The sequence below is a fragment of the Triturus cristatus genome, chromosome 5_1 (assembly GCF_964204655.1).
Source record: "Triturus cristatus chromosome 5_1, aTriCri1.1, whole genome shotgun sequence".
NCBI lineage: Eukaryota > Metazoa > Chordata > Amphibia > Caudata > Salamandridae > Triturus > Triturus cristatus.
In genome coordinates, this window is record NC_140587.1 from 603,680,645 (window position 1) to 603,707,299 (window position 26,655).

The window sequence follows — 26,655 nt, forward strand, 5'->3', positions numbered from 1 at the left end:
CAACTATGCCATATTTCTATGTACTTCCCAAGGTACACAAACCGCAACTACCACCTCCGGGCCGGCCCATCATTTCAGGTCTAGGTTCGATCTTAGAACCTTTATCTACATCCGTTGACTTCTTCTTGCGACCACTGGTCAAGGAGATGCCGACATATTTACAAGATACCAAAGACGTTTTACGTCTTTTACCCACACACCGATTATCTTGTGTCATTTGATGTGGAGTCCCTTTAAACTTCTATTCCACAAGATGAAACACTTGACGCCATTCATAGCTTACTAGACAATTGTAATTTGGACTCCAGAACACCAGTCCAATTTATAATGTCATGTGCACAATTAGCAATGAAACAAAATGTATTTTGCTATGAAGACACGATTTATTTACAGACTTCCGGTACCAGTATGGGAAGTATTTTTGCTCCCAGCTTAGCCAATCTGTATGTTCATGGATTTGAACAACAACATGTGTTAACAGAGACCAACCCCTTCCGCCAGTCCATGCGCTTATGGAAGCGTTATATAGATGACATCTTGGTTATCTGGCGGGGGATCAAGAATCGTTTCTGACTTTTCTTAATTGGTTGAACTCGAGGAATGATCACTTGAGATTCACAGTCGAGATCAATAAAACACAATTGGCCTTTTTAGACCTTCTGATTTGTTCTACCTCCACGGGTCTTGAAAGTGAGCTATACAAGAAACCAATGGCCGGTAATTCTCTATTGAGTTACGAGAGCCATCATCCTAGGTCGCTCCATGACAATCTTCCATATGGTCAGTTCCTTCGGGTATGCAGGAATTGTTCTGAACTAAACAAATTTGAACAGCATGCTGCGTCTCTCTCGGTACAATTGCGGACCAGGAAATAACCCAAAAAATTGAAACGGAGCACTCTAAAACGGGCTGCCAACAACAACAGAGAAGCTCTAATAAAGCCTCCTGAGTTGAAACCACCCATGAATGGAATCACTTTTGTGAACACCTTGTGTTCTTTCCAACAAAATCCAAAAGAGCGTTCACAAACATTGGCACATATTGAATGTGGAGAGCGGGCAAATTCCTTTACCTCTCTTTGCATTCAAAAGAACTACAAGTTTAAAAGATCAACATGTACATACGAGACCTAAAAATAGATCTTGCCTAAATTACACCACTCTGTGGAATTTACCTGCTATCCAGGGTCATTTTCCATGTGGCAACTGTGCGGCTTGCCCTCAGACTAAACCCTCTAAGTCCATAGATATAGACACAGCCAGACCATGGATTCAAAACAAATTTACAAATTGCAACTGCGACATACTGATATATCTCATTACATGTTCCTGTAATTTTCAATATGTCGGTATGACTACCCGTAAAATTAAAGTCAGGATCTCTGAGCACAAGAGCACCATCAGGTGTAAAAAACAGACTACTAAACTCACAAGACATTTCTTTGAAAAAAATCACAGACATGATGATTTTCATTGGACAGTACTGGAGAAACCATTTATACCATCACATGTCACAGACATCGCTAAGTACTTATTCATCAGAGAACAAAAATGGGTGTTTAAGTTACAGAGTGATAAGAAAGGGTTAAATGATGACATACCCTGGGTCTCCTTATAGGTCAGACATACACTATTGCATTATATGCCCACCTTTAGTGGCCTCCATTGTCAATGTACTGAGTGTTCACCTACCAGTTTTGATTACACTGGAGATATAGACTATTGCATAACAAGAGACATTTTGCAGTCATGTGGGATATAAATTGCAATCGGTTTATTATGGTTGACCTCACAGTATTGACTGTTCTTAACTGAGGGTTCTGAGTATAACTGCTGATTACCACAGTTTACCCATAGATCTGGTCTCTACATATCACACCGAATCTATACACTTCTGTGCATAAACAAAAGATAAACAGTTTGTCATGTAGGATTTAAATGTGCAGTATGCATTTTGACGTCTTTTAACATGCTCAGATGTGGTTATTTCCTCATCTGGGCATTTTTGGACCGTTTTTCATTTTGTTTTTTACACTTTATGTCAGATACAGGGATTTAAGGCTCTTCAGTGATGTCTTGCAAAGCAATTTATTAAGCTTCTTACTGTGGCTCTCAGAAAGTGAGCGGGTTCCCCTTGAGGCACTACATTTCCCAGCATGTCTGCTACAGAACACGCTATAGTGCACTAACTTTTTGCCTGGTTTTTGATAGACTTGGTGATGTTTTCGCGAATTACCTTCTAGAGTTTGGAGAATTGACGATGACTATACTTATTGTGCATTGTCTGTCTCTCCAAAATCTTTGCTAGCGTTTTTCCGGATGCGCAACCTATCCACTTAACGACCGCGCAACACGGAAGTACTTTGATTTTTCTTCTTAAAGCTGTTAGAGCTCCAGGGTCGTCACCTTCCCTTCGGCTCGTAGACCTACCCGGGGTACCGACGGATAGGTAAGCGGTAATATTGGCGCACTGATGTTTAGTATTGACTGACTTTACTATTTTTGAGGGCGTCTTTGTTGTGCCTGGCCGTTTGCTCATTTCTCTGTCTGTCCGCCATTGGGCTGCTTTACCGCATTATGATTGTGTGCAGACAAGATCATTACACATTGCTGATCATTGATTATATATTTTTGTAGCAGCACTGAATAATTTTTTCACTTTATATAATGCAGGGTAGCGCAAACTGCGTTTAGGGCATCGGAATTAGATGCTACTGGATGACACGTTGTCTTTTACATCCAGCACTGTTTTGAGCACGTCTTTGCTGTGCCTGGCCGTTTTCACGCTTGTTCGCTACCGAGCAGCTTAGACGTGTTATGATTCAGTGCAGATATGACCCGCACACATTGCCGGCCATTGATTTGTTATGCATTAGCACTGAATGATTCCCTTTCTATTCTAGCTAATGCAGGGCAGCGCAATATGTATTTTGGGCATGGAAATTAAATACTATTTGCGGACACTATGTCCTCTAAAATTCGGCCGGAGCTTCTGACAGGCTGACATCTTATGTTGAGTTATTTTTCCATATATCCAAACTATTTGGTGCATTTGGTGTTTACTTCCCAGCCCTGGTGATTATGAAAATATGTAGACATGGGAGCCGGTCTACTTGACCTAGTATCAGTCTGTGCTTGGTCCTTTTAAGTGTTTCTCTCACCACTGTAGATATCTAATGACCACAATGAATTTTAAAATTGATTGCGCAATAGTCTGAGCAGTCTTTGGCTCTTTGTATCCCCTAGAGAGCGGGGCCTCAATATCCTGAGCCGTTGCCAGGCGAGGTGAGGTGCTTTCCCTAAAAACACACGGGTAAGGCTTTTTTGCTATTATAGCATCTAGATGACAATGGTTTTTTTCACTAGAATTTGTCACATATCTTAAGACTTTTTGTACACACGACAGGAGATTACGTCTCGATGTTTATTGATGTTTTACAGATGCCCACAGTATCCGTGACACAGTTGGGGATTCGAATACCTACAAATCCAGGTTGCATGGTTGAGTATGCTCCAACTATGTTTCAGTCAGTGACTATATGCACTGTATAAAACAATAATAATTTTTTTACTTTTGTCACTTGATTTGGGCACTTTTCTACGCAGTAGTATTCCACACAGTGTTTTGGTCCTGAAGAAAGCCGTGGACTTAGATAGTCCTATAGGCAGAAACATGTCGACCTATTAGACACAGGCAGTTATTATGTTAAAACTGTCAGTGCATCATTTTTAACCTGACCCTGTAGGGACATTAAATACAATAATTTTCCCACAGGGGTCATTTTATATTCTCACCTTCACATTACCCACACACTGCATCCCTCACTCCCCTAATAATAGCTACATCCCTTCACATCTAGTGGATCTGATTACTCCTAAAAAAACATCCGCGAGCTCCCCCTCATTGGTGAGGGGTTGTAGCCTTTGGCGTCACTAGCGTAGCGCTAGGAGTAGACCCAGATGATGAAGCATGTCACCTCGGTGAGTGATGGGAATCCGTCCTACCAATAGGTATACTCAGACTAGTTTGCTGGCCATTCCATACATTGTGTTGTGTTGATCAAAAAGCCTTACTACATTGTAGACCCATGGATATTACTGTTGTTTAGATTATTGCATTTAGGGGAATATATCCATGCTTGGTCTCTAAAAGTTCCCTTAGACCCTCCCCCCTTCCCGGTTTGTGTCAACAACACTTGACCAGGTCATAGAGCAGCTGGATGACATATTTGCAGCATGGGGTATCCCAGAGATCCTGAATTCTGATGATGATTCACCATTCAGTAGCAAGGAGTTTAAGGAGTTTCTAACTAGTCTCCTTGTCAAGCATTAAAAAAGTACACCCTTGTGGCCCCAGGCTAATGGTGTGTTGGAATGTGTTATGGGCACCCTAAAGAGAGTGATCTAACATGGATCGATGGGGGGATCAAGCTGAGTCAGGCTTTATGTCAGGCCCTCTGTGCCTATCGTTCGACTCCTCACTCCACCACTGATGAGAGTCCTGCGAGCTTGCTGTTTGAGAGAACTGTCAGAACCAGACTACCACAGTGGACCACTGATCAAACTCGAACTACAGAAGAAGTTTGTGCTACTTACACTGCCTGAAAACGTGAAATGATGATGTATGCCAATTAACGTTGAAGTCAATAACATGTCTCATAGGACGGTGATTAGGTTCTTGTCAAACAAAGGCAGAAGTGGAAAACAGATCCACCATTTGTTGCTGAGCCTCTGAAAGTTGTGTCGTGCAGGGGACATATGATAACAGCGCAACATCCTGGAAAATCTATCACAAGGGATTTGTCATATTTCAGAAACCATCTCAACATTCATAAGTCCCTGTAATCTCAGATGGGGCTGCCCCACCAGACGTACCAAATCAAACACCAGCTCCTTTACCCTTGGTGTCCACTCATAGTGCATCTCAACTATCTCAAACAACTTGATCTGGCCGAACAGTGTGTGCACCTAGATGACTTATCGAAGAAATATAATGCTGCAGTTGTTTACATATTCTTATTTAACAGGGGGAAATGCATTGTCTTAAGACTATGAGTGCCAGGACCCTGTGGTTAAGGGTGGACTCAATGAGAGAATTACATAATCATTTGAGAAGATGTTAACATGTGGTTATTAATAGTTAGGCTATATTGAGAATTCCAGTTGAATGTTGTACGCTGATGAATAAAGACGTCAGTTCCGAGCTTGTGTGTGGTGTGTACCTTTTGCATGCTCCTGAGCTAGGGACGACGCTACAGTTACTTAGTATATGTGTTTACACTTTGTGATGAACACAGGCTGAAGCATGAGGTAGCTGTTTCATGCATTTAGGCCAAACATCAGGGACTTCTCCTGATATTGGTTTTCTCTTAGGACACACCTTTAATACTGGCAAAATACATATTGTACATGGATACGAATGTATCCACCTTAGTGCCTCCCTAATAGAGTAAATCCCTCCGCTGAACAGCTGAGAAAATAGAGGCCTATATCAGCATCTTGAAATATTTCAAGACAAGAAGTATTTGCTATCATACAAGTAAATTCTCTGATGACTATATTTTGGATTCTGAAATTTTACTACTTGTCCTTGTCATCTTGTTTGGGTCAAAATAAATTGAGATGGATGGGGAAGCCAGTCCGACCATTAGAGGTGATGCTATTCACAATAAATGAACTGCACACTAGAACTGAACAGTATAAGGTTTCGATCGACCTATAGTAAGGCTTGCAGCAGTTAGTGACTCAGAATTTGCCAAAAAAAGGCATTGAGCTTCCAACTTAGAGTCTTGAAAGCTCTTTGATAGCAATGCAGTAGATCTTTAGACCTGCTAAATTTGGAGGGAAAGTTTTATGATGGGGGCTTGTTCTGCACCTTAAATATTTTCATAACACATAAAGGGGAGGAGATTTTTTTTGCACCACCCAAAACGGTTATGGTAATCCTGAATAGGTTTTTCACATTTTCACCCCTGTCACTGTACAAGGTTAGCTCCTGATTGGTACAGTTCACGTTGCATGAGTAAGGAGGGCTTCGATATACCCCTAGATGTCTTGGAAGGTGTATCTGTGGTGTTTCCTATTAATTTGAGGACATAGTATACTCTAGGTTGACATCTGAAGAGATCACATGAGGCATGAATAAATCACGCATTCCATGGTTTTAAAAGAAATTTGGCACTGGAGGCAATCGTATGGCTGCTACCAGCAAACCTGTAAATACAGGTTTATGACAGGTATACCAGCATCATGTTGGATTATTTACTTAACCTCATGCAGTGATCCAAAGTAGACAAAGTATTAGAATGAGTTTAAAGCAAAGATCACCAGATGCAGAACAGGTTAACATTTTATGCTCATCATTTACATTCAGTCTGGTGAAAATTAAGGAATTCGTAGGGAGGAGGGATCTGGCCTAGTTTGGTGCTAGTTTATGTACAGTAAGTCAAATGTGCTGATGCAGGATCCCCAGAGGACCAAATGCACCAGCACATGCCTGTGTGAACCTGCATGGCTGTACCAGATGACATAAAGGTGCAGCAAATTAATATATTTTATTGACACCTCTGACAATCTGCAGCAGGCCATTACAAAGTCATAATACCAGCAATACCAAACCAGCCTTCCATCCTTGAAAGATCTGCAAAATTAGACAAATTCAACTCAGTTGTTATTTACTGAGAGAAACAACAGGTGCATTTTGAATACTATATAAAAACAAGATGATATTATTATCATAACTGATGAGAACCTAAAGTTACATCTGGAGATGTGCGTCACTGCATGCGCATATATGTGGCTAAGTAACCGCCATTCTAAGGTCAAAAAGGACTCTATCAAGATTGCACTGTAAAGTCCAGAAAGATTAAATATAACTGTCTCGAGTATTCTGCGAGATTAAATGATGTGCAACAATACAGTGCCATGGGTCAGGGTATGGTTGTGTGTATCAATGGAATTCTAATACACTGTGGCTCATATAAATCAAGGTTTCACGTCACCCCTGCGCCACACAAAGTGCTGCAAGAGTAACGCAAAACCTAAAGGAGCTTTATCAAGCCATGGAAGGCCACCTTGCGTGACCCTGCATGGCTTGATAAATCTAGAATAGCGCAAGGCAGCCCAAATCACTTCCTTGCGTTACTCCGCAGCAGAGAGGCATGCCATGGGTGGGGCATGGGTTCTCTACGTATCCACCCATGCATTCTGACACATTCTATGATTTCCCAAAACTGGTAGACCTGGGAATGAGTCGGAATTGTATGCCTCTCCACCAGAGGGGCAACAAGGAGAAATATCTTCAATTCTCCTCCTTGTTTACTCTTTCTAGCTACTCTTTCTAAGTGTGCTGCATTCTGCATTCTGCATTGTAGTTACAAAGAGTAAAATGTCTCTGAGGTCTCCCTTTCTGGTTACAACGCAGGCACCCTTGCAACATGGTGTAAGGGTGCCTCTGTCGGCTCTAGGCAGCAGTCTGTTCTCCTGTGCAGGCAGAGAGCAGGAATGCGCCATGTAATGTTAAATACAATGCATTTCTGCCCGCTCCCTTTCACGCAGCGCAACACGGTGGCTTGGAGCGTTGCATTGCATGACATTGATAAATTTGGACCCGGGCTTATATAAAACAAGCTGAAACTTCAAACGGGTGCAGTGCTAACATCTGCAGTCCAATACACATTTGAAGTGAGTGGCTAACATTGTAATGAGCAATGTGTTAAGAAGGAACACAGAGAACAGACATTTTGAGTCTGTGAAAATTGGAAAGGTGAAGTGAGCACTTTCATCATAAGAATGCAGTATATTAAAAACTTCAATAATGTCCTTGTACTTGACAGAAACCCTCAAACTGGTCTAAGATCATTCTATTTCACGTTTTAACTTATACCAGAGCAAATGAACCTAGTGAAAATACATCTTCACAGTGTGCAATACAGAACGTTTTCTTTTAGTGGGAAAGAAGCCTTCAGGGTTCTTTGATGTAATTCTCTGAAAGTAGAACTGAACTCCTAGAATGACTGAACACAGAAATGTCAGAATCATTGGAAGCATGGACTTGGAACAAGAAAAATATAGCCCATGAGGATTCAAGGAAGCTTACTAAGAGGTGGTTTAGAAATTAAGGAGAGAAAATGTGGTGTAATGGCCAGAACTGCCGCCTCTGGAGCAGTGGAACCAGGTTTGAGTCTCAGCATCGGCTCACCATCCTCCCCGTGCCTAAAAGAAAACTACAGAAACTAATGCGTTCTTGTGCAATTTAACTGGTGCCCTTGTAAAGTGCTCCAATACCTCAGGGGTCGAGTTCTTGTCATATTTTTTTTTAAAGGCAAATTAAACACGCCGCGGGAGGCCTGCTTTAAAGAAGAGGGGAGAACCAACTACTAGAACGATTGCCGACAATAAGCCTTATCTACTGTAGATTACATGAGCCATTGACTTTTGTCATGATTAGAGGCCCTGGTACCCAGACAGTGCTCACACATATATGGGCATTTGTTCACAATGTGCTGTAAACGTGGTTCAATTTTCAAATTTCTTTGTAGGTGGCCTGCATTTGGAGATAGTGGAAACACAAATAAGTTTTAAGTTTGCTATTTGACTTCTAGATTCTATTTATCAGTTAGTATCACATCTAATGTGTCCCTCTTTAATCGAAATACCTGCTTCTATTCCTTGTAACAGTCTATTTTTATTCTGCAAACTATTCTGAAAGATAATCCTTAGAGCCAACACGTGGTTTATTGTAGAAGCCAACATAGAAAGAAGAAAGGAAATAGTTATCAAAACCTTAAACAAATGAATGATTTTTAAAAAATAAGTTTTCAAAGGCCTTCATTACACGTTTGTTGGAATAGCGATGGGTAATTACATGTGGAAAACACAATTACTCAAGGATTAGGTATTTACCATGTATGGTAAATACCTCCTATTCCTAGTTGAAAATGAAAATGAGGCATAACACGGATAATTGTTGCTCCTATCTTCAAATCTCTGGGGCATATTCACAAGGATCTATTGCCAAGTTAACAGCACTTTATCGCAGCCAAAGTTGCGATAAACATATCGCCCCAATCACAAGCTGATGTTAACAGCCCACAGCACAAGTATACCCGCGATAGCAGCTGCAAAAAACATCGTCACAGATGACCCCCGTAACTATCACAAATGAGATGCAGAGTAGGCGTTTCCGTGCGAAAACCTGCGAACACCACCACACCTCAACATTCTCAACGACCAGCCAGATCGGTGATAAGAACACAAAACAGGCGATAAGGCACGATAGCACCCGGAAACTAACACCTGCTCACACCTGGTGCAAAATCGGACGACAGCCTGCACCACAAAAGGGAGCCCAACCCACAGCCACATCGGAAGGGCAACAGTTGCCATGGAGCCACTGGTCATGTGGCCCAGACACCCAAGAGGGCCACAACACACACCACTACCACCCCAGGACCTCAACCCCCACCCGGAACTACCCCCCGGATCACCACAGAGGCAGCGCAGACAAAGACAGCGGACCCCAGGAAACGCACCAGCCTCACATACCCAACAGCTGACAATGTAATTGCCCACTACAGGCTCAAAAGGACAACCATCCTACGCATCCTGACCATCATCGCCCAACAGGCCGACGGCACCAACACAGCGGACAACCAACATCCCACCCCACACAAAGCTGCTGGCTGTGCTGTTCCTGTTGTCTGCTGGAACCCCCTTAACAACACCCGCCAGAGTCGGAGGAGTCTCACAGCCAGCCAGATCCACGTCCCTCACACCTGTCCTGGACATCACCATCAGCCTGGTACCCCAGTCCCTATATGTCCAACACAATGCGCAGGATCCGCTGGAGACCAAGCAAGTACCATTTGCCATAGCTGGATGCACGCACATGTTGGGGTCAATCCACAGCACACATGTCCTACTTGTGCCCCCTGGTGACACAGCACACAATCACACAACAGAAAGCACACATCTCACATCAATGTGCAGGCAACATCCAAACACCGTGGTACCTCCACCAATGTCGCCTGCAAATATCCAGCCAGTGTGCATGATTCCTTCATCCTCCGACAGTCCATCAGCAACCAGTGTTCCTAGGATGGCACCAAGGGAAATGCACAGCCACTTGGCAAGTTCCTAATGAACACCCCACTCACCTCAACTCCACAACCATGCAACTCACAACCCTGGCAATGCACATGTTACAAAATCACAACCAACATACAAAACAACATGCCAACCCACCAGACACGACAGAACAACTCACAATGGTAACCTGGGCAAGCCGTGAACGTGAGACATCAACGGCATGGCACCTCAGCCACACACTAGCCGAATGTGGAGAGAGGAGGCAAACAGGCATGTGTAAAGGATGCAGGAGAACCATGATTGGGAAAGTACACAATGCCCAAGAGTGGCAGAGATGTGCTGGACAGACCGCAGTATGCAGAACACACCCATATCCATGGCGACATACACCTCTGGTGTATGGAGTGTAGTTGACAGTGGACGCAACCATGTCACCCCAGCCAGTGGGAGAGTTCACGTAAATGTTGCCTGTTGCACCCCCCCCGTAAGCGTGAGCGGAGTGGGATGGCCCGGCGTATGCCAGGCCAGCATAGGGGTGTGAATAAAGGGGTGTGAATAAAAAGCACGTAGCCCTGGGTGTGGTTCTCTTCCGGAAAGCCCAACGTCTCTGCCAGGGCGGCGCATCTCACCACGCCGCAAGGTCAACACCAGCCTCATGAGCGGATTTGCCTGCGATACTGTGTGCCCACTGTACCCAGGCCCGCTGGACCCCGAACCCGTCAGGCCTGCCCCAGCCAGGCCACACTGATCACCTTCCGACACCGGCGGGTGTCAAGGAGGGCCCACCCAATGCATGCGCAAGCTCCAAGCCCGAGGCCCGCGACCTTGACAGCCTCCTTAGACCATCACGGCCTCCACGACACAGGTCTGCTTTAGTCCTTTCTTGTTGACGTACTTTACGGCCGTCTCCAGCCTACACCATGGTCAAGTAGGTCACACATTTGGAATTGAGTCTTGATTACACGATGGCAGAGTACATATGTTCATTGCAGATTTTATATCAGTGTACTCCCTTCGATGTGGTGCCACCAACTCTGTGCATGGCATTCTTACGACACATGTCTGTTGTCCCCTGCTGACTACTGCCTTCGGACTACACTACGGACAAGTAGGTCACACGTTTGGAACTGAGTCTTGATAATACATTGTTCGTGTACGCACAATAATGAAGATTCTACTTCACTGTACTCCCTTCGATCAGGTGGCAGCAACCATGTGCATAGCATCCCAATGATACGTGGCTGTGGGCCCTTGATGACCGCTGCCCCCGGCCTGCACTGCTGTCAAATACATCACATACAATTTTGAATTCAGCCTTGATTTATTTATGGCTGACTTGATGTCATTGTGCAGGCCTCAACGCAGACTGCATCCCCTTTCAGCCCCGGTAACACTATGTCTTTTACCCGAGACCCATGGACACTTTCTGGTTGGACTTTGGTGGTGAATGTGTCCATGGACTTGGGGTTGTCATCGCCATCAAGGCGGTGATACTTTGTTGTGAAAATGAGGCCATGGCATTCCACCCCTCCATTTGCTGCTTCCGGACAGCTTCCACCTTCTGCATCATGCCCTGGAGGACACCTTCCACTGTCCTTAGCAACCCTCCGCAACATGCACCTCGGACATTGATGAGGACCCGCCCAGGTCGCATGGTCCATCTGACTGCACTGCAAGTCACTGTCCCGTGGCTGGGTGCCTGTGCCGGCCGCAGTGCATCCGGGGCCACTGACTCTGTGCTGGTCATGCCCGGGACCCCTTCTTCTGAGATATTGGATGGCCTCTGAAGCAATGGCCTTGGGGTCATCAACGCCATATGTCTGTAGCCCTGCGCTGTCCACAGCCTCTGGCCTCCATTGCGGCCCACCAGGGCTCACACATCAAATCGAGTCCTGACCGGCCTGGACGTCGCATCACCGCAGCAGGCACATGCCACCACCGCCAGTACCGACTCTGACCGCAAAATGCCTGTGTCAGAAGGGTCGTACTGGCAGATTGACGGAGTTGCCTCCATATGTCGTGGATGTCATCTTCTGCCTGATCTCCTGCTCAGCACTCCAGGTGCCACTGACTCAGTGCACCACGAATCATCGTACATTACTGTTGGTTATGTACTGTGGTGGGTTCACGCAGCAATGTCACCTCAGGAGGTCTGGGAGACCTGGGACGACGATGATGAAGATGATGCAGGTGCGACCCCCTCACCCCCCCACTGCATCTGCATCATGCAGGTCCCGAAGGGACAGAATCCTAGACATTCTCTTCATATGAATGAGTGCCCTCAGCTCTGGTGCCCCAAACTCAGCGCACTGCAACTCATGGACACTTCTGTTTGCTCATTGTGTGCCCTCTGGACTTGCTCAGGCTACCTCCATGATGCTATGCAGTTGTCCCTGTAATGCTGGTGTTGTCTGTTTCCGTATTCATTGTGTTAACTGTTGTATTTTTTGCCAGCACCAGCTCCCTGAGGGCTGGCTTGCACCCATCCCACACACATCCAGCACAGGTGTCACCGTATATGTGGCCCTGCCAATAAAGGGGACGGGCGCATGTGCCCATAGCCAGTTCGACATAATATCTGCATGTGTCCCTGTGGTCTTGTTGTATGCATGAGGGCCCTGGAACCTACGACATTACATCGTGCTGTGTACAGCGGACGCAGACATGTCACCGCAGGCAGCAGGTTAGAGCTTGGACATGTAACTGTGTCATCACCCACTCAATTCGTAAGGGAAGTGGACTGTGCCGTTGTACGCAGAGCCAACATGGGTGTGTGACTTATATGTGCGTGCCCCTGGGCGTGGTTCTGTACTGGGAATGTGCATCTGCAAGTGTCTCGATGGCAGTATGGGTCTCCTTTGTGGGGTGTAGGTGTTACCTGAAGGGTAACGGACACCCACGTATGTGTTCTGTTACGCCTTCCATGGGTTCGGACCACACCCGCACCTGTTGGGCCACCTCCTTTTGGCGTTCTGACACCTGGCATTGGTGTGCCATTTGTGGGTCAGTGAAGTGTTGTATGCCAGCCGTGCTTGGGGTGCTTCATGCTGTGTGGTCTGTTGCAGGGGCTGGGTTCTCCTCTAAGTGGCTTGTCTGCCCTGGTCCTGGTGGTAGGTTGCGTGGGATGTCCATGGGTTGATTTACGGCGTCGGTGTCGAAGGTGTAGTGGTCGTCTCTGGCATCACTTATGGGTTGTCTGGTGTGACCTGCTGGAGGTGTTATTTGTCCCTCTGCAATTTGAAGGGGAGATGCATGTTGACATGGTGTTGACATTTATGTTGGCGCATTGTTCTTGTGGACATGCAGACTGTGTGTCAATGTACATTATGACTGTTTGGGTGGTGCTGGCAATTTGAGTTGGGACAGTGAACATTTGGACTACATGACTGATGTGAGGTTGTACCCGTACATATGCATCTCACAGTTCCCTCCTCTGTCCATATTGATTGGCCGGTGTCTGCACATGGGCGGACCCAGTTGTGTCCCCTGTTCTGCAGTGTCGGTGTTGCACTTTGTGCCACATTGTCATGGGATGTGCTGTGATTGCTATGTGTGTGTGCTGCAGTGTGCCACGGGGATGGGGGACATGTCCCTGGGTATTTGTGGTTGTGCAGTGTGCTACACATCGTTGCGCATGTGTGCCATTGTGCCCATCTTCCCCGTCCCCCCAGTCCCTTTTCGATCCTCACCCCGTTGTTGTTGTATCAGGTCCTATTGAGCTGTGTCTTGATTCCCAACTCCTTGCACTGTCTCCACACTGATGATTGGCCTCCATTTCCTCCAGCTCCTCCTGTGGCGCAGGACTCCCACCTACTGTCGCCGTTGCTGCCTTCCTGTTGGCAGCGGGTTTGTGCCTGGTTTAGGTTTCCATGTCATGCCAGCACCTCTTGGCCTCCTCCATTGGCCTCCTCAACACTCCGTCTGCATTCAAGATAGTCTGATTGTGGGTCAGTTGCTGGTAGTGTTCTGTCACCTCTGTGATGCTGGTCTTGTTTTTCTGCAGTCTGCACCCCGTCTTCCTCTCCCTCTTCTCCTTGGCCTTCCCCAACCCCATTGTTCCTTGATGGTGGTCTGTGGGGCTTGTGGGGTTCGCGTTGGCCTCTGCACTGGGTCAGGGTGCATCCATGTTGCTAAGCACTTTGGATTCTTCCTGGTGTGTTGTTCTTGTTGCTTTTATTGTGCATTTTCCGGCAGATGCATGGGATTTGCTGGCCTTCCGCTGGTTTTCACTGCTTTTTGTATCGCGATTGGCCTCATTGCAGCTTTTTTGGCATTCGTGTTTCACATTTTTGCGGCGTGGCGTTGATTTTTGCGCGGCCATTTGAGGTGTTATCCGGTGACTATTGCATGCTACCGCCGCGTTGTGAATACTTGGTTGGCATGGCATAAATTTCCCGCGATAGCCTGAGATGTTGAGAGTTGCGCTAAGCTACTCTTGCGGTAGTTATCACATGTTCTTGTGAATATACCCCTAAATCTAGTGATCCACCTTATTTGGGTAACAGTGGGCTCACATCAGTTAAATCTGGCTTTGCAAGCATTTCCTAAAATGGTAATATGGACCGTATCATACATTTAACTCCAGTTCTTGTTCTTACTATCAATTTGTTTACTGTTTCTTCCACAGACCTTTTGTGTACCAAACTAACATTTCTGCCACTTACTGACCACTTATGACTGAACATATCTGTGAAAAACAAGGATCATTAGTCCTTACTCATCTACCAAACCATTGACTGTGAGTATCTGCTTACTGTTCCATGACATGTGTACTTATGATTGTTATAGTTTTCTAGGAATTTCACTTGATTCAAATGAATGTCTTCTTTTTGGAATAAAGGGACAGATGTATCAAAGGGAATTGCCAATTCTATGTCTATGGAAAAATATGTTAGTACATATGGCCCAATATTCATTGCTCCCCATGGCACATTCTGTTTAATTCCTCACATTCTGGAATATTTATATACTATTGGCATGATGTGGGCAAAACAAAAGAGGTACAAATGCTACCTTTCTTGTCATACATGATTTTAAAATTGCACAAACTAGTGAACTCAGTACTTTTTAGTTTTATCATGTCTACAATCTTTACAACTATTTAACATGAAAATTATGGACAGTTTGTGGTTATTCAGTACAACTACTATCTCTAATAGTATTTCAAAAGAAAAGCAAGGGTCTGGCCTTTATAGGTAAGAACTTCTTGAAATAATTTAAGACTAATTCTATTTGTGAACCTTCATTTGAGTCAATTGTAATAAAAAAGTAAAGACTCTGGGCCTAAATCTCAAAGAGCCTCCGCACTCGGGGGGAGGCTCTGCAGTTGTGGAGTAATATCTGCTCTGGGAAACTGAGGTGCAGAGATCCCGCCACCAGCGGCACCTCGGCCCAGAGTGTGGAGGCTCTCTGTGAATGAGGACCTCAGTTGGGTCCTTCTATCCTCTGTGGTGAAATGCAAACATTTTGCTGATGTTTTCATAGATAGGAGTTCAACTACTTAAGTTCTGCTGTCCCAAGAGCAACATATGCAGTGCTTCCTCCTGCAGACTCTCTTTCATATCGGAGGGAAGTTTACCCTCATTGTTCCCCCCGGGAAGCTACTTCCCAGTAAATCCTCTGTCTTGCAGCGGGATCCACTTCCCCTAAGGTGCGCAATAACTATTTGCTGTTAGACTCTAGCACACCTTGAGTGATTGTTGATGCATTATTCTGTTCTGAACCCGACTCTCATGAATTGGCCTGTGTCACCCCTTTACTAAAACACCTCTTTGGACCCCACAAACTGGCCTAATAGCTGCTAATTTCTCAGCTGCTCTAGTTGGGCATGCAGTGGGTGTTGCTGTGGGCATTCCACTGCAACACCCATTGCTTTCTGACACTGCCCCAGATTTACAAGGCTGAGGCAGCACCAAAAATTAATGCCATAAAATATGAGTTAGAGAAAGAACTAGGGGGCATATCAACAACAACCGGCGATAATTATCGCTCAGCGCTCTTAGCGTGAGGATAATTATCGCCGGCTAGCGTGAATTTTTATCGCTGAGATAGCGTGCTATTAGCAACGCTTATCTCAATAGCGATAAAAATCTACACGCTAACAGGCTAACGTGAGATTATCGCTGGAAACCCAGCAATAATCTCACGTTACCTTGTTGATAGGGACAGGCAAACTTAGCCATGATATCCTCCTTCCATAGGATATCATGGCTAAGTCTGAAATTAGCAGACGTAAAAAAGCAGCGTTAACCGCGGTTAGCGCTGCTTTTTTTGTCTCTAACAGGGTTAGCGACATTCTTGATAATAGGAGAAATGTCGCTTAGCGACATTTCTCCTATTATTTTACTCTGGAACGCCCCCTTTGCATCTCATTAGAGATGCAAGGGGAAGCGTAGAGTAAAAGGGTGCTAACATGCAAATTTGCGTGTTAGCACCCTGTTGTTGATAGGGCGCTAGTTTTATCTCTGCTTTTTTGGCTTTTAAAGCCAAAAAAGCAGAGGTAAAGCCCTTGTTGATATGCCCCATAAAACGAGGAGAAATTGATAATTTCTCCTCGTTTTATGTTCTTTCCATGTATGCAGCATTCTGCAGCACACATAGAAAGAGCAAATCGCCATTATTGGTTGTTTATGTGCAAGAAGGTGTTCCTTCCTGCACATAAACAATCGTCCCTGCAGCAGAGGCACGCTTGCAACATAGCGGCAGCTGTCAGCACTAGCGCTGGGCAGCTTTCTTTTTGCCAACGCTAGGGGAAACCCAGGGGTGCGCCGTATTCTTGTGAATACGGTGCATCCTTGCGTTTTCAAAATGTCAGAGCACGGCGCTGCTAAATTTGGCGCAGCTCCGCACTCCAAATATTTTTATGAATATGCACCCAGTACTTTTAGAGCCCTAAGTTTGGTCCTGTCATTGATAGTAACAGCAAAGTTGCTGCGGTAGAACTTCTCATTGAAGTGCAAAAAAGTATGACGTACTGGCTCAGTGTGTCCCATGTTTATATTAATTTTGTGATACTGGTAGGCAGCCAGGGTAAACCAAGTCTGAATCTAGATTTGAATAATAAAATGCTTACCTATTTACTAATAAATCATTCATTCACTTGAAAGCATCATGGCGTTCAGTGAAATCTTGACAATGAGCCATGAGAGGGATCAGATAAAGACATTCATCAAAATGGTACTGTTTTCAATGCCTTTCTGGTGGCAAAATAATAAGACAATTTTCTGAAATGAATGGGAGGTGTGTTCCATGTGTTCAGGCCAAGGTAATGCCCACCTACCACTCCTCACCTTTAACTTTGGAACGTGAAGCAGTAGATGAAAGCTAGAGCGCAGGACCATAGGCTACCATGTCAAAAGATTCTGCTCTTGAGGCATGGTTTATCAAGGCCCTAGTAGTTCTTATGCATCATACGTAGCCTCTTGAACTGGTCCCTCCTCTTAACAGATAGCCAGTGAACCATTCCTCTGGCAGAAATCACTTGTTTAAACCTGTTGCCACAAACTTCCCTTACGGCCAGCTTCTGCAAATGCCAATGTATGGCAAATCCAGAGCGAGGCAACCATAAATAGCGGCTATTAAAGTAATTTAGTCAGGATTCCTCTGCCACTTGCATCTTCGAGGATTTTTAATGTTTAATATAATTATGTGGATGATATTTGTTTTAGCACAAGTGTATACCAAAAGAGAACTGGGATTTGCAATCACCATAACGATGTTTACTTGATAGTTGATTATGCTCTAGTGAAGCTATTTTGTGCATGCAGTACCTCATTTGTAAAAGGATAAGCCTGGGTCCCAACGTTTTGCTCATAAGCCTGCGGCCAGTGCTATTGAATATTAATCAATCAATATTTTTATAGCGCAATTAATCACCAGTGAGGGTCTCCAGGCACTAGGATGCAGGGCTCAGTCTCTTCCTGAAATCTGTCAGAGACAGTGATGTACGGATGTGGAGGGGAAGGTCGTTCTAGGACTTGGGGCCAAGGTAGGAGAAGGAACCGCCTTCCCTGCAGCCCGGTGGATGTGCGGTGTCTGTACAAGGGCAGCTGCGCTAAAGTCTTTGGATATTTGGTGGAAGTTCAGGTTGTGGTTGATGTATGCTGGTCCCAGGTCATTGAGGGCTTTGTAGGCATGTTTGTCAATATCTTGAATTGGCATCATTTCTGGATGGGGAGCCAGCGGAGGTTCCTGAGGTCTGGGCTGATGTGGGTCAGTTTAGGCAGGTTGATGATTAGTCTGGCTGTTGAGTTCTGTATCGTCTGTAGTCTCTTCATGAGTTTGGTGATGGTTCCTGCGTTCAGTGTGTTGCCATAGTCCAGCGGCTGGTTACTAGGGCTTGAATGACAGTTTTCCTCATGCTGATGGGGAGTCATTTGATGATATTTTGGGGCATGAGTAGAGTGTGGAAGCAGGCAGATGAGAATGCGTTCATCTGCCCCTTCATAGAGAGCTTGATGTCCAGGATGATGCTGAGGTTGGAGGCGTGGTCTGTCAGTGTGAGAGTGGGTCCGAGTTCAGTGTGCCACCAGGTCTCGTCCCAAGGAGAGGTGTTGTTGCTAAAGATCAGCCCTTCTGTCTTGCCAATGACGACCTTCCAACAATTGATCTTCATCTAGTCGGCGAAGTTCCTCGTGCAGTTGTGGAGGTTGGTCTTCATGGTGGTGGGGCTACGCTAAGGGCAAGAGGGTGAGCTGGGTGTCTTTGGCGTAGGACATGATGGCCAAGTCATGGGTTTGGATGATGTCAACTATGGATGTCATGTAGGTGTTAAAGAGGGTAGGGAGTAGGGGTGTACCTTGAGGGCTAAGCAAATTGGGCTCTTGGGATCTGAGGAGAAGGTAGGTGGATTCTCTGCATTCCTTCCATGAGGAATGATGCGATCCATCTGAGGGCATCTCCCTGGACCCCGATGTGGTGCAGTCTCTTGATAAGTGTGTGGTAGGATACCGTGTTGACCACTGCAGAGAGGTCGAGGCAGATCAGGGCTGCCGATTCTCCTCTGTCGAGGAGGGCGAGGATGTCATCAGGTAACAAGGGCAGTCTAGGTGTTGTAGTTGGCATGAAAATCGGATTGGGAGGTATTGGGCAGGTTGTTTCTCTCTAGGTGTTAGGTGAGCTGCAGTTTGATGGCCTTCTCGAGGACTTTGGTGGGAAAAGGGAGCAGTGAGATTGGGCGGTAGTTCTGGAGTTTCCTGGGGTCAGTGGATGGTTTCTTGAGGAGAAGTTTGACTTCTGCATGTTTACAAGTCCGCCTACTTTTCGTCTAAAATTACATCTGCCGAAAACAAACCCAGGGTAATCTTCGAGATAGTGAATGACCTGGCATTCTCAGACCGAACCTCGCCCATTATTCCTCCCTCCCAACTTCTCTGCGACCAGCTTAATATCTATTTTTTGGCCAAAATAGCAACCATCAAGCTTAATATCCCTCCACCCTCCTCTGCCTTCGTCGATCCCGCCCCCCCTCCCCTCCCCCACCTTCTTACCTCTATCCCCCCCCTCACGCAGGACTCTTTTCTGGAGATACTCCCTAAAGTGAAGTCGGGATCTCCTGCGGACGTCTGCCCAGCACGAGTCCTGCAGCAAATATACTCCAGCTGCCCTGACCCCCCCATTGCCTTCCTCAACAGCTCCCTGGCACAGGGCGTAGTGCCCTATTCGCTTAAAGCAGCTACCATAGTGCCCATCCTGAAGAAAGCTGGCGCTGACTCTTCTATCTCGGCTAACTATCGCCCCATCTCCCTGCTACCCTTCCTGGGCAAGGTGATGGAACGCCATGTTACCGCGGTGCTCAGCGCCCATGTGGAGGCAAACGGGGGACTGGCTTCCCGCCAAGCCGGATTCCGTCCCAGGCATTCGACCGAGTCAGTCGTGGTCTCAGTCTTGGACAAACTCAGAAAGGGTTTGGACGAAAATAAACACCAGGCACTGGTCCTCCTTGATCTTTCCGCCGCCTTTGACACGGTGGACCACACCATCCTACTCACCCGTGTCAAGGCGGCCGGTATCGGGGGATCAGCTCTGATCTGGCTCTCCTCCTTTCTGAGGGAACGCACTCAGGCGGTCCGGTTAGGCGACTTCACGGCCACTCCCCTTCCTGTCACTTGCGGTGTTCCCCAGGGATCCTCGCTCTCCCCCTTACTTTTCAACCTTTACATCTTTCCTCTCATCTTTGCACTACAGCAGCTGGAGGTCACCGTCTATAACTACACGGATGACCTCCAGCTCATCTTTGATCTGTCCCCCTCTCCTCTCTCGGTCTCCAATTTCCAGTCAATCCTGACATTCATCAGCGACTGGATGAACCACAACCACCTTAAGCTGAACCCGGATAAAACCGAGCTGGTTCTCACCGGTGGTTCATCCAGTCCCTGGAACTCTCTTTTCTGGCCCCCTTCTCTTGGCCCTGCACCGACCCCCTCCACCACAGTCAAAACACTTGGTGTCAAAATAAACAACCAACTCACTCTCCACTCACAAATCAGTTCTGTGGTGTCCTCCTGCTTCTTTTCTCTCCGCACTATCCGCACTGTCTCCCGCTTCTTTTCCCCCCAGGCACTTAAGATTATTATGGCCGCACTCGTGATATCAAAATTGGACTACGCAAACGCTCTTTATCACGGTGTCCCCGCTTCCAGCTTGCGTAGACTCCAGACCGTCCAGAATCAAGCAGCTCGGCTTGTGTACGGCCTCCCTCGTTATCACCACTCCACCCCCCTTCTTAGAGAGCTTCACTGGCTCCCCATAAAGGAACGGGCCCTATTCAAGATCGGGTGCATGGTCTTCCAGGCCCGCCAGGGCTCCGCCCCTGCCTTCATCTCCTCACTTATCAAGTCCTATTTACCCACAAGAGAACTTCGATCTTCCTCCAGGTCCCTCCTCCAGATCCCTCGCTTCACTCGCAAAAAGTGGGGCGGGGCTAATTTCTCCACCCTAGCTCCAACCTTCTGGAACTCACTCCCTGACCACCTCCGGTCTGCCACCCAGTATCTCCCCTTTCGCAGGGATCTGAAAACGTTCCTTTTTAACCAAGCCTTCCCCATTTAAACCCCTTCAAATTTCTCTTTCTTCTTTCCCTGGTCTTCTTGTTTTCACCTCAGTTGCCGATCTCCCCAGCGCCAAGAAACCGCAAGGTGTATGCTGCGCTTTACAAGTATTTTAAATTAGAAATTAGAAATTACAAGCAGCAGGAAAGGTGGCTGTGATGATGGATGCATTGAGGATGATTGTGAGTTGATGGCTGACAACCCTGCTTCTGAGGTTGAAGAGGTGGTGTGGGCAGGGGCCTGTGGGTGCTCCAGAGTGGATGGAGATTATGATGTCCATGGTGTTCTGTGTCGTGAGCTGTTTTCAGATGGTGGGTGGCTGATCGGGGAGGCTTCCAATGGAGCAAGGAGGATCTGAAGGTAACATTGGGTGCTGAATACCAAGGCTGTGTAGTCTTGATCCCACCTTGTGATAACTCTTTAATCTGCCACTAGATGTTCCCTGCCTATTTATGTCACTCTTTCAGGTTCTTCTGCATCCCTCCTTTCTTTCTTGGTCACTGTTTTTCTGGATTTTTGTTCTACCTTCTTTATTTTTTTCTCTCTCTTGATCTGAGCCAAAGTCTGATAAGGAAAAATAAGTGTCTGTGGGCCCCACATGCCACCACCAGCTCAAATAAACGCTGTGTGTGTCACATTTGGTCAAAGCTAATAACATAAACTATGTATAATCAGTTTATTCTCCAATGTTACTTTTCAGTGTAGTAAATATTTTATTTTAGCATAGCAGAAGCACATGTACCACAAACTTTCTTGCACTTCCGACTGCAGTTACCTGATTTTTATCACTGGCACCAATCCATATTTCAGGGTTGCGTTTTGCACTGTTGAATACCAGCTGCTGAATATAACTATTTTCTTTTTGTGAGTGCACAGAAGCAAGATGGGCACCGGGAGTAAGGCTCTGGCAATACATCTGAGGAAACAAACGTTACTTACAGCATGTGGAAGAGATGCAAAGTGCAATACCACAGTAGACACAGAATACAGGCATGACAAGCATTACAGTCGAAGAGGGTCACAAATTGTAGACCTGCCAGGTGAAACCTATTTTGTTATGTGGATACTCAGTAAGTTAGAGATTGCAAAGCAGCAGTCTCAATTACTTTGAGAGGTGCAGAGTTAAAAGTATGCAAAGTAACTCTAATTGACAGAAGCAGACTGACCAGAACAACAAAGTACCACTCTCAGGGCCCATTTGCCAAAATCACAGGGCACCTGAAGGGGTATACCAGTAGCATCCTTGCAGCAGTTTGGCAAATAAAACTCTCAAATTCCACAGGATACGCCAATTTTTTTAACCAAAGTATGATGTCCTCCAAAATATGTCTTGTCTGCCACCCCAAACATTTAAAGATTACCTTGTTTCTCTCATACATCAAAAAGCATGTGACAAAGGTAGGGGAAAAATCAAAAGCAAAGACCCTGCCTGGTAGGTAGGCCACTTAAACCCATCTCCAAATCGCACGCATGCCTTCTATTAGCTTGAAGCATCTTGGAGGTGGTTTTAGCTGTTAGCCATGGTGGCAGGAGCCTCAACCAGAGCAGACACATGAGGAAGGATCTCTTAAGGGGTCTTAGAGACCTGCAATAGGAGGATGGAGGAAGATACATCCACAAAGAAACATCACACTTTCCAGCTCAACAGATCTACTTATGATACCATGATTAGCATAGTTAAACGTATACTGCTTGAAAGTCTGGAGTCTGACTTCCAAAACATAGGTATCTGCTGTGCCTGAACTCTGACTCCTGCACTTTTTAATCTTTTTAATTAGGCACACAGTTTAACCCTGTTCCTTGCTGGTCAAACGTGCACTCAATTAGTTTCATTTTAGTACTGTAGAATATGTTTTCTACTACAATACTGAAAGACAAACCACTTAGTGCATCTCAATCCTTCAGCAAACTCTTACATATCTTGGTTTCTCTGGCAAAATTGTTCATATCTGACAGAATTCAGCCCGTTACTATGCCAACTTTTGTTTCTAAGAGTAGAAGACTTAACAATGGTGCGCCTCTAGGCTACAAGCTTTTGCCTTCTTTGTGTAATCTATTGACGAGGTATTTGGCTTTCTTACTTTGTCAGCTTGAAATATGTTTCTATGTGTGCGCTGATGATGTGGTTACTTACCAGTAATCTTCATTATTTCGAGTCATAGTCTTCCTCGTCCCAGTCCTTGTCAGAGAGCACTTTGTTTCTCATCCATCAGTAGCAAAAATAAATAAACTGTGCACCAAACAATCTGTCACCCCACTAAGTGGATGATCTATGACATATAAAGGAAAGCCTAAACTGACTGACATATCAAGCAATAAAATATATCACCATTTTCTCTTTCCACTTTCTCACAGGGAGGTAGGAAGGGAACCTAGGACTGTGAGGAGGAAGACTATGACTCGTAGTAATGAAGATTACTGATAAGTAGCCAAGCTATTACCTACCTCATCCATCTTACTCGTCCCAATCCTTTCTATTGAACGTATACCAATGCTTTTAAAAAATAAATTACACCATGCCACTAGAAGTAATGAAACATCCAAGTGATTTATGAAATCAACCAATTCAAAAGTCTTAATGAGCTGAGGACAGAACCGCTTTCCCAAATTCAGGAGAAAAAACCTCCTCATTTTTAATCTGAAGAGAGTAATCAATGTGTGAAGGGAAGACCAGGTTGCAGCAGCACAGGTATGTTTTAAAGAGGTGCTCCTGAAAGCTATCCAAGAGGAGGACATAACCTGAGTGGAGCATCTCGCTATGTCAGTAGGAAGGTTGACTACAAAAATCTGATGGACAGCGAAAATTCCATCCATTTATAACGATTTATGGTTGAAGTAGTAGAGTGGTGGCCCTTGTTGGATAAGCCAAAAGTAACAAAGAGAAAGTTCACCTTTCCAAAACAGGGTGTTGTTTCAAGGGCTCTATGATCTCTATAGTATGCAAAAGTGTCCCTTGCACTGTAGACGGACATGGAAAAGGAATGGTAGCACAAACTCCTGGGACAAATGAACGGTAGAGGATGCCAAGGGATGTGAGGGTCTGTGCTGAGGATGTCTCGCGCAGTGGCAGTTCTGATGAGGCTGCGATAAATTGCAGGTCTTTGCAATGGGTTCAATCCATGTGGCAGTTTGTTGGTTCTGCTGGATCCACAGGTTAGCAGAGCACCATAAGCCCACTTCCAAGGGTCCAGGACTGGGGTGGCACCACTTGACATGAAAGACTCACAAGAGGCAGAGTCTAGGTGCAGGTGCAAGGTTGTTAGATGCCAGTTATGGTTCTGAGGCATCAGATCAGAAGGCCAGTCAACAAGCCCTTGGAGTTACTCTGGGTTCAAGAGATGCAGGTCCAGTCCTTTTCAGCCAGGCAAGAGAGCAACAGGCAAGCGGTCAGCACAGCAGGGCAGCAGTTCCTTTGGAGCAGCAGTCCTGAAGAGTGGCAGTCCTTGTAGCAGCACAGCAGTCCTTCTTCCTCGATGAGTATCTACAGGTCGATAGACAGTGTACTGAATTGGTGGTGTATGAGGTCCAGTATTTATACACAGTTGTGCCTTTTAAGTGGGAAGAAGCTTCCAGAAGCCTGCCTTTGAAATAAATGCACAGGTACCCTGCCTTTCTGGCCCAGGCTCCAGACTAAATGCAAGTGGTATACAGCCCTATGTGTGGAGATAGGACACATCCTATTCACGTGTAAATGGAGCTGGGCCTGCTTTATCCCTCCATCCTGCTAGTTATAGTACATCCGATCAACACCTAAGCTCCCTATTGTGTGTGGCTGCCTAGGAGAAAAACACAAAGCCCGACTGTCACTCGCCCCAGTCATGCAACGCAGAGACAGGCTACAGGCACCAAATAGCTAATACAAGAAAATGCCAACTTTCTAAAAGTCAAGAGTATCAGAATAAGAGTGCACTCCTTCCCTTATAAGTAATCCGAAAGTAGATGAATGTTCTGGTTTGCGTGCGCTCCACTTAGGGACCCATCCCAGGTCACTGTGTTCACAAGCGACAATACAAAAAGCGCGTAGTTGACGCACAAGATTGGCGCACTGCTATAAATGGGACCTTTTCCCTTTACAGTCCAATGAATTCATTAATACTTCATCCAAAACTTGACCATTAAATCGCCATTTTTAAACGAATTCTTCCTTGTAAATATCACGGAGACAGCGAGATTCCATTAAAGCGTTTATTGCACATTTTCAAATGCAGCTGCTTTCCATTCCAGGCTTCTACACAGCGGCACGTGTAATTCAATAAAACATTAATGTCAGCCCTTTATATGTGACCCAATGCATTTCGAGCTAAATGCTCTTCGTCAGGGGTTTCTGAAAAATACAACACAATAAGCTGTAACAACTGCTCACAACCAAATATAAATTACAAAGAAAAACCCTCTCTATACCCATTTCCCTAAAAGTCTGGATGAAAACATACAGTATTGAAAATCACCCTCAACCCTCCAACCATCAAACCACAGTTGTGAACCCATAGTTATCCCTCACACCATCTCAGTTAAAACGAGCACTTCCCTAAACTTGCTTGAGCATGGGTGCTGTGCACAGAGCCTCCTTCAGGGTGTCAACAGCTTTCTGCCACGCCTCTGTCCGGATCACCTGATGTGACTGCTTCTTGGAAGTCAGCTCTGTCAATGGTGCAACAATGATATCGGACCCCTTGGTGAATCTCCTATAATAACAAGTGAGGCCAAGGAAGGCCCTCAGTTCTGTCTGGGTCTTAGTGTGTTCCTGAGCCAGAATGGTACGGATTTTGGCCTGGAGGGGCTGCACCTTGCCACCTCTCACTTGGCAACCCACCTAACCACTGAACCTTGCCCCATCTTGCACTTACTGGCCTTGATAATCAGGCCTTCCCTCTGCAGAGCCTGAAACACTTCTCTGAGGTGGTACAAATGGTCCTCCCAGCTAGGTTTGAAGACTGCAATGTCATCTAGATAGGCGGCACTGAAGTTCCTAAACCCAGCCAGCACCTGGTTGACCAACTTCTTGAAGATAGGAGGTACGTTCTTCATCTCAGAGGGAATTAGCCAGAACTGGAAGTGTCTGTCTGGGGTAGAGAACGCAGACCTCTCTTTAGCCCCCTCGGTCAAGGCACTCTGCCAGTACCCAGACACTAAGTCAAAAGTGCTGGGGAACTTGGCAGCTCCCAACCGATCTATGAGCTCATCAGCTCTGCTAATTGGGGGGGGGGGGGGTCACTATTGGTGACCACTTTGAGCCCCTGGTAATCAACACAGATGCTACATTCTGGGGTGACAGAAATGCTTAGGGGTATCACCATATTTCCTGATATAGGCTTCCTTCATGGGAGAATGGAAGGGCTGGACCAAGAGCTGTTTGAGGGGTAACTCCAGAGTCTTGGAAACTTCTTCAATAATGCTAGCTCTCAAATTATCAACCAGTAGATTTTACTCTTCACCAGTGTGCTGTCCCCAGTGTCAATATCATGGGTACACCATGTAGTGAGTCCTGGGGTAAGGGAGAATAAAGAGGCAAACTGTCC

The 26,655-nt window shown here is 45.8% G+C and overlaps 1 protein-coding gene across 1 annotated transcript in view; it reads right to left on the reverse strand.

The window, feature by feature from the left end:
- The window catches only part of LOC146831257 (lectin-like), a 201,384-nt gene that overhangs the window by 82,954 nt on the left and 91,775 nt on the right, over positions 1–26,655 (reverse strand). Inside the window, exon 4 of the mRNA XM_085604122.1 lies at positions 21,912–22,052. Coding sequence (XP_085460248.1) covers positions 21,912–22,052 — 141 coding nt within the window. The remainder of the gene's footprint in view (positions 1–21,911; positions 22,053–26,655) is intronic.